The 12,937-nt window shown below is 36.3% G+C and overlaps 2 protein-coding genes across 2 annotated transcripts; one reads left to right on the top strand and one right to left on the bottom strand.

The window, feature by feature from the left end:
- On the bottom strand, nt 1–11,035 carry LOC130797279 (uncharacterized). Its single transcript, XM_057659822.1, has 2 exons — nt 10,518–11,035; nt 1–909 (listed from the first exon to the last, which is right to left on the bottom strand). The coding sequence occupies exons 1-2, from the start codon at nt 10,925–10,927 to the stop codon at nt 879–881; spliced, it is 441 nt and encodes a 146-aa protein (XP_057515805.1). The 5' UTR covers nt 10,928–11,035; the 3' UTR covers nt 1–878.
- A 1,212-nt stretch (nt 11,036–12,247) lies between these two features.
- Nucleotides 12,248–12,937, top strand: LOC130828458 (uncharacterized). Its single transcript, XM_057694446.1, has one exon. It carries the CDS (start codon nt 12,248–12,250, stop codon nt 12,935–12,937), a length of 690 nt encoding a protein of 229 aa, XP_057550429.1.

Below are 12,937 nucleotides of genomic sequence, written 5' to 3'. Positions count from 1 at the left end.
TACACCCAACTTCATCCTCTAATTATAAACGTAATTTATCAAATTTTTTTACTACAAAATATAAACTTTTAATCTCCATTTTTTAAATCTCGTGATCTTTTTAAATTTCTTTTTCATCTGAATTATATAAAATACGTGTTGGGCGGCTACTAACTACACTCTTTCTTAATATAGCCTTATAATTTAGGCAACCACCTTGATACATCCACCTTATCAAAAATTAGTTGAATTGCGTTGCTCTAGTGCAAAAAAACAAATTGTATAAAAGTGCCAAATCCAAGTTGGCTCTCAATGTGCATTCTTAGTTTCATAACCAAATCCTCCATGGGTGGTCTCACTTTGAAATGCATAATGACTGGCAATAAAATAGCACGTAACAGAAAATGATCACTATTGCAGTGTACCTCGTTAAGGGCTTCACGTTTATCAACCAACTTGAGCTCTTTCTGCTCTTTATCTTCCAATCACTTATGAGTTAATGCAATTGCAGCAATAGAGTTCCCACTCTTAATGGCATAATGCAAAGGTGTATTCCCTTCATAATCTTGCACCAATCTTTGTGTGTTTGCTTCTTGAATCTCAAATAATTGCTTCCCTGTTTTATCGCCCAAGGAGCTACATGAAAACTTTTCGCTCTCAGATTTTGCGCATCTAAAAATGTATTTGAAGCTTCAATTAGTAGTTTACCAATTTTACACTACTCTTCCACTTAGCAGCAATGTGAAGCGGAGTGTCTCCGTTATTGTCTGGTTTCATGCTGAGAATACTGAATCGGTGCATTTCTAGCTGCAGTATACAGTTCCTCATCCATTTGTTTCCCCATGAGTACTTGTTCCATCAATTTCTTGTGCGAAGTTTTTTTGAATCAGCCATTATTATTACTTGATAGATGTACAACTCAAATAATGCCTGCTCCAATAACCAATAGTAAATACTATAGTCTATACCAGATTCAAATATAATACATGTTTTGGGAAGCTGATTTGAAAGTAGTATCTTAGCCTTTTTAAACAATTTTGTAATCTTCCCCTCGTAATCCTTTTACAGGCCTTCTGTGGAAAGTGCTTTTTATGAACCACAATGAATTATTGAAAAGTATTTTATGACGATTTAATTTTCCTGTTGAGTCACTTTTTACTGTCAAGTCACCTACATTTGTTATTCCCTCCCATTCAATCAAATTTACTATTTGATTTTGCACACTTGCCAATTCACTATTTTAATTTTAAATATCTCTAATTGATAGATTAAAATTAATAAAAAGTTGATATTAATAAAATTTACATTGAGACAAATCAAACAAGATCTCACTTGACTATGTTTTAACTTAAAAATTCAGAATAAAATATAAATTAAGAGTGATTGGTGGATAGCGGCTAAAATCAAATGAGACATTTGATTAGAATAGGGTAGTATTAACTTTCAATATTGCCAAATGAGCATGTGAGCACGTGCACAACACATGTGATACTCTAATTTGCAAGGTTTGTTATAACCGTATCTTTTTCGAAGCAAATTGGCATAAATACACCTAAATGCATCCAATTATTGTGTCAATCTTGTATGATCAGAATTTAACCAATGCATAAACACATTAACCCTTATACATAATCAATTGCTCTATTGTAATTCGTTTACTAATTTCCTTACAAATCACGATAAAAAAAAATGAATTATGGTCGGTTTTGAGCTATTTTACGGTCATTTTGAGCGATTTTACAAATTTAAAACGTGAATTAACTAGCGAATTATGTTACACTGCTTCATTGTGTTTCATCAATCAATAAAACCATCTAAAATCTAAGGAAGATGTAACCCACATTAGTGAACTTCTGTAAATCTTGTGTGAGATTGTTATTGCTTCAACTTCATGTTCTTGCACTGAATTTCTAAATTTTGTTCAACAATTTCAATTTCATAAGAAAATCGCTATATCCTTGTTTGTGGGTGTTTGAGAACATTTTCGCATTAGGTTTCACCTTAATATTTCAAATGAGAAGTTTCATAATAATTTTTCGATTTTTGACTGGTGAAGATGAGAGTCATCTGGAAATAAATTAGGCTCCACAATGCGATGGATGGATAGTGTTGAGAAAAGAACGAATGGAGATATTATTTCTAAGGCTTTGAATGCAATCTAGTTGTGTCTCTTAAAGAATACATTGAAAAAAGTTTTTAAGGAGATGCTACCACAAAGGGGATATGGGATAAGTTGGAATCGTTATCTATGGAAAAGAGTGTGATCAATCGGCTCTTCTTGATAAGTCAATATAATAATCTCCTATTTTAAGAAGGTACATCATTGGAAGCACACCTTAATGAATTTTATTCTTTATTTATGGATTTGAAAAACTTTGATGTGAACCTTGATGATAAATAAAAACTTGGCTATTTACTTAACTTGTTCTTTAGCAACATCTTAAAAAAACTTTTTTGAGACCTTGTAGTATGGTTAAGAAAATTTGAGTTGTGATGATGTGAAGAACACTTTAATTCAAGGAAACTTGATAGATAGTCAATTGTTACAGAAAACTCATGGCACGAATAATGCGTTATTTGTTAATTAGAGAATGAACCAATTGAAGGGTTGTAAAGGAGCCATGAAGGTGGCAAAAATAAGGGTAATTCTAGCCTTCTAAGGATCCTGACAGGTCAAAGACTTGTCAATATTGTAATTTGAAGGGTCGAATCACGACGAACAGTAGGAAGTGGATGGGAGAAATTCCAACGAAAAGGTGATTGGTGATACATTTGGTTCCTTCTACGCAAGATATCTGTATGATAGCAATGATGGGGGTATGCTACTAGCCACTCATTAGTACAAGTTCATTTCACATGACTCCCAATACTAACGGGAATGATGTGTTTATCATAACGTCTAAATATCGGTCGAAACCGAAAGATACCCCTTGATATGGCCCAAAACACAATTCTTACACCTTTACAACGCAACCGATGCAATGTGATGCGGTCTTATTTTTACACTATAGTATAAACAGATGTGAATTGAGTTAGAGACAGGGATGGAAGAAAATCCACTACATGATAGTTTACTCTTATAAGAGGAGATCTTGTAACTTGAAGTAAAAAAAAAGTAAGATTGTTGGGCTATAAATGCCGAAGCAGAGTTTCGAAAGATTGCAAAATGAATTATTGAAGTATCATTGTTGAGAAAATTGTTATCTGAACTTAGTTTTGCCAAAAAATAGTTGTGATCTTTTACGATAATAAAGCAGCAATTAGCATATTTGAGATTTCAGTTTAACATGATTGAACTAAGCATGTTGAAGTGGATAGACACTTTATCAAAGAAAATTTATGAAAACGGTGCTATATTAGAGTTCGAACAATGTGTTTCAAACTCCAATATTGCCAAGATCGAATGTATGAAGTTTAGTGACAAACAAATTACGCTATCAATGATATCGATGTTTGTAGGAGAAAGTAAAGCAATAAAACGACACAAAAATTTAACGAGGTTCACTAAACTTAGGCTACGTCCTCCGGTGTATAGTATCTCTTATATTATCAAAGGAGTTCAAAAACTCTCAAATATGAAGAATTACAATAGAGAAGAGATATAGGCTAGTGTTTGGCTTGGGGTGTATTTTGTGGATGATAATTACAATGTGAATAAGAGCTCTCTATTTATAGGAGAGATCACACTAAGTAACATTAAGTACATTAAAGCTATGAATAAATGATAATGAAACATCCTCAGGAACTTGAAGATTCAAAAATAGCATCCTAGGAGCATCAGAGACATCGCTCGACCAAAGCAGAGGCTCGCTCGGTCGAGCAGCCTGGTCGAGCGGACTATAAGAAGTTTCTGGTTGCATTCTGTCTGCTCGCTCGACCCATTCTGAAGCTCGCTCGGTCGAGCGAGCTGGTCGAGCGGCACTTCAGAGGGCTTCTGACAGTATTGCTCGACTTGCATAGTAAAACATCTTAAACCTTTGAACTACTTCATTAGATCCCATAACTTCCATGAATAACTCATACTTCATTACCTCATTAATTCATACTTTAATCATCATCATAAACCACAATTATCAAGACTCATCTTAATATATCCATTCATGACATACTTATGGGATTCCATCCCAAGAGTCACCACATGAATGCACACACCAAATGTGCACTCAAGTTACACCATTCATAACAATTTAGAGACTAAGATTGCGATTATTTCGTATGTGAGATCAGAAAAACAATAGTTAACATTCTAACAAAGGCAGTAGGAGCACATGAGTTTGAAGAAGTTCTTTGCATGTTGGATGTTGAAAATCCCACCACTCAACTTGAAAAGGAGTGATAGAAAATAATATTGTTAAAAAAGAAAAATATATTTTTAGATTTGAAATTACACAATAATGAAGCGTGGAGAACCTATAGTATTGGGTCTCTGGTATTTGAAATCAATGTGTAGATATTATAAAATCCCATGCAAGATGAGAAAGAGAAAGGCGATGATCTTTATGCTCATTTATTTGCTTGGGAAATTGATACTCATTGCTCATTGTATTTAATTTTATTACGGGAATATTTGGTAAATATCTTTTGGGAGTATTGGGAATATTTGATTGGAATATAATCTTTGGGTAAATATCTTGTAATTAGGCATAATTGATGTAATTGGTTATTGTTTCCTTATTTTCATAGATTAGTATGTAAACATATATACACTTTGCTTGGTTAATGAAGACATGCCAATTCCGTTATTCTCTACATGGTATCAGAGCAGGTTAATTTTTTCCAAAAAAAAAAAAAAAAATTCCTTTGACACTCATCAGACATGGCCGGCAATGATGCTGCTCTATCACTGCCATCATCAAAAATTGAAATTCACAATCCCTTTTACCTCGGTGCACATGATAGGCCGGGGGATTTTATAACACCTATTCGACTCAAGCTTGATAATTTTGATTCTTAGTCTCATGCTATTAAAATTGCTCTCTCCTCTCGTCGTAAGTTTGGTTTTCTTGATGGTACGATCGTGGATGTTGTACCTCCCGCAACAAAGGAGGATTGGATCGTCGTCCATTGTATGCTCGTATCATGGCTCATGAATACATTCGATCCCGAGGTAAAATCTATGCTTTCCAATTATGATAATGCAAAACGATTGTGGGATGATTTGCACGAACGTTTTTGTATTGTGAATGGACCTCGGATACATCAATTGAAATCTCAAATTAATAAATGTGAGCAAACTAAAACCATGTCTATTGCATTTTATTATGGAAAATTAAAGGTTTTGTGGGATGAACTTGCAAATTTACAACCTTTAATTAATTGTAATTGTGGTAAATGTACTTGTAATGTGGGCAAGCAACATGAAAAACGACGTGAAGATGATATGTTGCAACAATTTTTGCTTGGCTTGTATTCGGAGTATTATGCGCAAATTAGGTCTAATATACTTGCTCAAGATCCTTTGCCATCATTGAACAAAGCCTATCAACAAGTGTCTCAAGAGGAGCTTGTTCGTGGCCTTGCTCGTGTTCAAAACGAACCCTCATCTGCTGTAGGTTTCGCTGTTCGTGCGGCAGCCGGTAGAAGCCGTGGTTCCATTGATAAGCAGGTCACGGATAGGCCTAAGTGTAGCCATTGCAAGAAGTCAGGCCATCTTGTTGCTGATTGTTATGCTCTACACGTCTGTACTCATTGCAAGAAGCGAGGACACAATGTCAGTCGCTGTTATGAGCTTTATGGGTATCCTGCAGGTTATACTCCGGGAGATCGAGGCAGCAGACCCACCACGACCAGTCAAGGCTGTGGGGTGGCGCGCGCAAATGCAGCAGCCGGCAGCAGCCCCTCTTCAGCTCTTCTGCCATCCAATTCTCTCAAGTCTGCTACTCCTTTGCCTTCACATGGTCCAGTTTTCTCAGAAGAACAATGGAAAGCAATTGTTGGACTTTTTGATAATTCTAATATACCGGAAAATCGCCTAAGTGGTAAGTTCGATAATACTTCTTGGATCATCGATACAGGAGCAACTCATCATGTAACTGGAAACAAATCTTGGTTGTTTGACATTAAACAATTACATTGCCCTGTTGGTTTACCAAATGGGGACACCGTTATTGCATCAATGGAGGGATCAGTGTATTTGTCAGATACGATCACTCTAAATCATGTTCTTTATGTTCCTAACTTAAGCTGTAATTTACTTTCGGTTTCGCAACTTAATGATAATTTGCAATCAATTGTCACATTTAATTCTGATGTGTGTTTGATACAAGACCAAATGAAGGCTCTGATTGGAACGGGAGTTAGGCGGGATGGACTATACTACTTTAGCAAACCAGAGGTGGTGTCTGCAGTTGAAGCTACATCTGATGTGGAATTGTGGCATAGGCGAATGGGACATCCTTCTGAGAGAGTAGTTAAGTTACTACCTCCTGTTAGTAGGTCTAAGAATAGTTTGAATAAAAGATGTGAAGTATGTTTTCGTGCTAAGCATCACAGAGACAAATTTCCTTTGAGTAATAACAATTGTTCTAGAATATTTGAGAAAGTTCATTGTGATTTGTGGGGTCCTTATAGACATGAGTCCTCGTGTGGTGCTCGTTATTTTTTGACAATTGTTGATGATTTTTCAAGGGCTGTGTGAATTTATTTGATGGTTGATAAAACGGAAGTTTTTTCTATGTTTATGACTTTTGTGGTAATGGTTGATAGACAATTAGGTCAAAAAATTAAAATCATACAAAGTGATAATGGTACTGAATTTAATTGCTTATTTGATTTTTTTCGTGCAACTGGTGTTATTTTCCAATCCTCTTGTGTGGGTACACCTCAACAAAATGGGAGGGTAGAAAGGAAACATAAACACATTTTGAGTGTGGGGAGAGCGTTGCGTTTTCAAGCCAACTTGCCTATTTATTTTTGGGGTGAGTGTGACCTTGCAGCCGCCCATTTAATAAACCGCACTCCAACTCCTATTCTACACAATAAAACACCCTTTGAAATTCTCTTTAATAAATTACCCAATTTTGATGCTATCCGCACCTTTGGATGTCTTTGCTTTGCTCATAATCAGAAAACAAAAGGGGACAAGTTTGCTTGTAAAAGTAGAAAATGTGTGTTTGTGGGGTATCCATTCGGGCAAAAAGGTTGGAGAGTATATGATTTAGATGCAAAAGAATTTTTTGTTTCTAGAGATGTCAAATTTATTGAAGATGTGTTCCCGTTTAGTTCTCTCGATGATGTTAATATTGAGTTCAATGAGGATTCTGTGGGTGACATTCATAAAGATTTTGCGGACTTGGGTGTATGTGATGACGATTGTGGTGTGGAGATGCATAGTTGTGATCAAGAAGGGGAAGGAACGAGTAGTGAGCATGGGAATAATAGGGATTCGCAGCAGCTCATTCCCAGCGGTCAGCCAGTGGGCGCTGCGAATCCCACCAGCACTGCCGCCCAGCTCTCTGACCACCAGGCAGCTTCTGCCCAGCAGCTCCAGCCCACGACCACGCAGCTTGATGCAGGCAGCAATGCACCGCAGCCCATTGAGGTCCTTAACGATCTACAACAGTCCTCTGAAAATATGGGTCGAGGTTTCCGTACTAAGTATCCATCAGTTAAGCTTCGTGATCATGTCACTCACACTATTTTTGCTAGTAGTCCATCCTACCCGGCTTCAGTTTCTGATCATCCTTCAGGTACTCCGTATCCTCTTGTACATTATATACATTGTGATAATTTTTCTGTAAATTACCGTAAGTTTGTTGCAGCTGTAGTTAGTACCAATGATCCTAAATCCTTTAAGGAGGCGATGAGATATGAGGGTTGGAGACAATCAATGAAGGAAGAAATACAGGCACTTGAAAACAATGGCACTTGGACCTTGGAGTTGCTTCCACCTGGTAAGAAAGCTCTAGGCAATCAGTGGGTTTACAGGACAAAGTTCTTGTCCAACGGTGAGATTGAAAGACTGAAATCCCGATTGGTTGTACTTGGAAATCATCAGCAGGCTGGTATTGATTATACTGAAACATTTGCTCCAGTTGCTAAAATGATTACTGTTCGTATTTTTTTAGCAATTGCAGCATCTAAGAATTGGGAACTTCACCAAATGGATGTCCACAATGCCTTCTTGCACGGTGATCTTGATGAAGAAGTCTACATGAAGTTGCCTCCCGGATTTGAGAGTCCCCATCCCAATATGGTTTGCCGATTGAGAAAGTCTTTGTATGGCTTGAAACAGGCTCCTAGATGTTGGTTTGCAAAGTTAGTCACAGCTTTGAAAGAGTATGGCTTTCTTCAATCTTATTCGGATTACTCTTTATTTACATACACTAAGACAGGTATACAGATTAATGTCTTGGTCTATGTTGATGATATTGTTATTTCTGGGAATGATTCCGCTGCTTTGTGTACTTTCAAGTCTTATCTTAGTGATTGTTTTAAACTGAAGGACTTGGGTCCTTTGAAATATTTTCTGGGAACAGAGGTTGCTAGAAGTTCTGCAGGTCTGTTCTTATGTCAACGAAAATATACTCTGAATATTATTTCTGAGGCAGGAGTGTTAGGAGCTAAGCCAAGCAGATTTCCCATAGAGCAAAACCATAAGCTTGGCTTGGCCAGTGGTGCTTTAATTGAAGATCCAGAATCGTATCGCAGGCTTGTTGGTCGATTGATATATCTTGCAGTTACTCGTCCAGATTTGGCATATTCTGTTCATATCTTGTCTCAGTTCATGCAGGAACCCAAAATTGAGCATTGGGAAGCGGCCTTGAGGGTCGTTCGATATTTGAAAGGGACACCGGGTCAAGGCATTCTTTTGAGTGCAGATTGTGATGTAACTCTACAGGGGTGGTGTGATTCAGATTGGGCAGCATGTCCACTCACTCGTCGTTCTCTTACAGGTTGGCTCGTGTTTCTTGGTAAATCTCCTGTGTCTTGGAAGACAAAGAAACAGCAAACTGTTTCTAGGTCCTCGGTTGAGGCTGAATATAGGTCTATGGCGGCCATTACTTGTGAGTTAAAATGGTTGAAAGGTTTATTGTTGAGTTTGGGAGTAAATCATCCAAAGGCAATTGAGTTGTTCTGCGACAGTCAATCCGCTTTGTATATTGCGAAGAATCCTGTTTTTCATGAACGAACGAAGCACATAGAAGTTGACTGTCATTTTGTTCGGGATGCAATCAATGAGGGCTTAATTTCTCCATCTCATGTTTCTACATCTTCCCAATTGGCAGACATTTTCACTAAGGCTCTTGGTAAAATGCAGTTTGATAATTTACTCTCCAAGTTGGGCATTCATGATCCTCATGCTCCAACTTGAGGGGGGTATTACGGGAATATTTGGTAAATATCTTTTGGGAGTATTGGGAATATTTGATTGGAATATAATCTTTGGGTAAATATCTTGTAATTAGGCATAATTGATGTAATTGGTTATTGTTTCCTTATTTTCATAGATTAGTATGTAAACATATATACACTTTCCTTGGTTAATGAAGACAGGCCAATTCCGTTATTCTCTACAAATTTTCACAGTTCAAGATTCCAACTTTCCGATTCAAGCTTGAACTCCACAAGAACTCCACCATGCCCCAACCACTTCATATTTAGAAGCTTAAATTTAATCGAAAATCTAGAAATTGGAATTTCAATTTTCAATTTTCAATCTTTACCAAAAATAGTATTGTGCATTCATAATTTTCCATCTTCAATTCTTCTACTTCTTCTTCATGGGTGGGTTAGACCCAAAGAATTATGAGCTCATCATCGGCGTGTTTGAGATCGAAGGTCCAAGTTGGAATGTGTGTTGTATGAATTAGAGTTAATTAAAGGTCCAACATGAAGGAGTGATTTGAGAATTAATAATTGGCAAGAAGCAGAAGAATGGATAGTATGAAGAGTTTGAGAAATTGTTTGAGTGGTTTCATCACTTTCTTATTGCATGTTGCAGAACCCAGAAGACTTGAAAGTAAACATAAGCATGATTTCTGTTGTTTCTAATTCTCTTAAGACCGTTATAGTTCTGGGAATTCCTCACTGTCCTCACAAGCTTTAGGAGATAGTAACTCACTGTATTTTCAATGAACTACTTAGAACTTAAATGGCAGAGTTTAAGTAATTACCTTAATACTCCTAGAAAAATAAACAACTTAAAATAGGTAGATTTATATAGAAAATTCGGATCCCAAAATTAAGATAATTCAAATGTCAACCTGCAATCAGATTATATTAATGTACACATTACTAGTTTTAGGAATTGATTTTCAGAATTTAGAGGCTACTTTTAAAATATAATTGTTACTAATAATTCTTTAATGCTACGTCGAGGGAATAATATTTCATTTAGGCTCATATTTAATATTTGCAACCCAAAACACTCTAAGTTGAATTTGAATCAATTTTACCGTTGTTTTAAAAGTATAACTAGAATTGTGAATTCAAAAATTAATTTTCAAATTTTTTATTAAATATTTCAGAATTAAAATAAACAATTTGAAATATATAGTTATTCCCGAATACAACGTAATAGAATCGGAGTTGTATACCTCAAAATGGAAGAGAAGAAAGAGTTTAGAAGGTGGCTACAATGGTGATTGCTGGCGGTAGTTCTGTGTCGCCAGCAAAAAAGGTCGATTGATAATGGTTTTTGGCGGCACTTGTGACGGTTACACCAGGAATGGGTGGACATGGTGGCGTTGCGGCTGGCCAGAGGCGGCAATTGGTGGTTCAGTGCAGTAGACAAGAGGGAGACCATAACAGGCTCGTGGGAGAGGTGACTTGGTGCTGCAGGTGGGTTGGGTGCACTACTGACCGAAGGAACCAGCGACTTAGTTGGATGGCTGACCGCCAGTCGGAAGGTGAGAGAATCGGTGGCTAGGGTTTGAAGCCCTGAAATTCCAAACGTAAATCTCAAAAGAAAGGAATTTGGGTTCTGTTGCTGTGGCCTGTGGGGCATTTCCAGCTGAAAACTTGTTTTAAGGAAGAGTTTTGTGTTTCTCTATCATTAAGAAAATTATAGAGCGTAGCCCTAACCTTTTTGTCGGTTCTCAACGGAAGTGATTCCATGTAGTCCTCTTAAGTTCTTCATTGTGATTTCTTGCTTTGTTTACACTCAGTTCCCTTCAAATCATACTTCAAAATGGAAAATTAGGTGAAATTTGATAGGTTTAAATGGTAATACATTTATAATTTTTAAATGTATTTACTAAATCCTAAAATTTAGGGGTTTTAAGGTGTTGTGTATTTAAAGGCGATTTTGGTGTGCTTTTTGTTGGGTTTTAATCATGCTTTGATGTTTCGTGATTTTTTTTTGTGCACGTGTGTTTAGATTCAGTATGAATGATGTGGTGCTTAGATTTGTATACAAGAACAAAGACACTATGTTGATGATATAAACTTGGTGAATCTACTTGATACTTCCTCCTATGCAGCCTAATTATCTCATTTGATTTTTCACGGATTTTAAGGTGGGTCAAAATGGAACCCTTAGGATAGGAGACAGAGTGATGTTATGGATTTTTATTGAATTGATTAAGGGATTAATGATTCCCTCCAAATTTGAACATACTTGTGTGCATTTAAAAATGGTGAATACTTTTCACCTTTAAAAGTGGTTATAACCGAAAATTACATAGTTCGGGTTAATAATCTAAAATACATACGTCCTACAAATAAGTGCTACAATTACATTACATACTTAGTCCGGAAAATTAAAAAAATTACATAGTTCAATTACTTAATCTCGGACAACCTTCTCAAATCTTCAACAGATTCAGTGTAGTTCAAATCTTTGTTGATCATGTGGGTGCGGATTTGTTTCCGATCACTGACTTCAGATTTTTCACGTTAACAACAAAATCGATGCATTAAAATTCTCATAAATTGTCACGGTATTGTAAACAACCAAAATTTCATTTTTGTAAGAAATCATCATTGTACCATCACATTTTTATTCAAAAATCCAAAATGGATATCCAAAAAAATACAGAAAGCAGAAACCAAACAGCAAACTAAAGGGCAGAATAGGCGCCAAATTAAAAATAGAAACCCAAACAGCAAATAAAAAGGGAGAACAGGCGCCAAAATCAATTCATCATTGGTGCCATAAATGAAAATAGAACACAGAAACAAAGTGCTATAAATACCAAGGTCATCTATCACATTAATTACACCTACAAGTTAAAAGAAAATGGTTCCAAACAAGAATCTGTTGCCCTAACAAAAAACTCAAATAATGCAAAAATTATTGTGCAAATTAAACAAGAAGGAAAAACCGATGCTAGGTACAATTAATGAACTTGCAACAGAGTATGAAATGTGTAGGAAAACAATCACGAGATTATGGAAAGAAGTTCAAAAGCAAAGGGAAAACAACAACACAGCCATCAACCTCAACAACAAGAGGGTTGGGATACAGGCACCCAACAAAATTCAATTGGATGAGGAGAAGTTCAAGTCCATCAAATTTGAACTAAAAGGCATTCAACATTCAGTGGCAAAGAAAATGGAAGTATCACAGTCAACAGTGTGTAGGTGGAAAAAGGACAGAGTAATTAGAAAGCATACAAACACAATCAAACCCACACTAAATGATAATAACAAACTACACAGGTTAAGTTTGGCATTATCTAAGTTGCAATATGATGAACACATTGATACGTTGAAGTTTAAGCCACATACTAACATTGTTCATATTGATGAAAAGCATTTTTATCTAACTCGGGAATCACAGACTTACTACCTAGCACTGAGTGAAGTAGAACCACATAGGGAAAGTCAATCCAAAAGATTCATTCCAAAAATAATGTTCATGTGTGCTGTTGCAAATCCAATTTTTTTAACTAATCGTGATGTGTTTTTTGATAGTAAGATAGAGATATGGCCTTTTATTACTCAAGAGCCTGCCAAAAGGAGCTCAAAGAATAGAAAGAAGGGGAATTGGAGACCAAACCAATACAATCAATAA

This window comes from Amaranthus tricolor, chromosome 12 (assembly GCF_026212465.1).
Source record: "Amaranthus tricolor cultivar Red isolate AtriRed21 chromosome 12, ASM2621246v1, whole genome shotgun sequence".
Lineage (NCBI taxonomy): Eukaryota > Viridiplantae > Streptophyta > Magnoliopsida > Caryophyllales > Amaranthaceae > Amaranthus > Amaranthus tricolor.
This window is presented reverse-complemented; position numbering and strand designations above follow the sequence as displayed.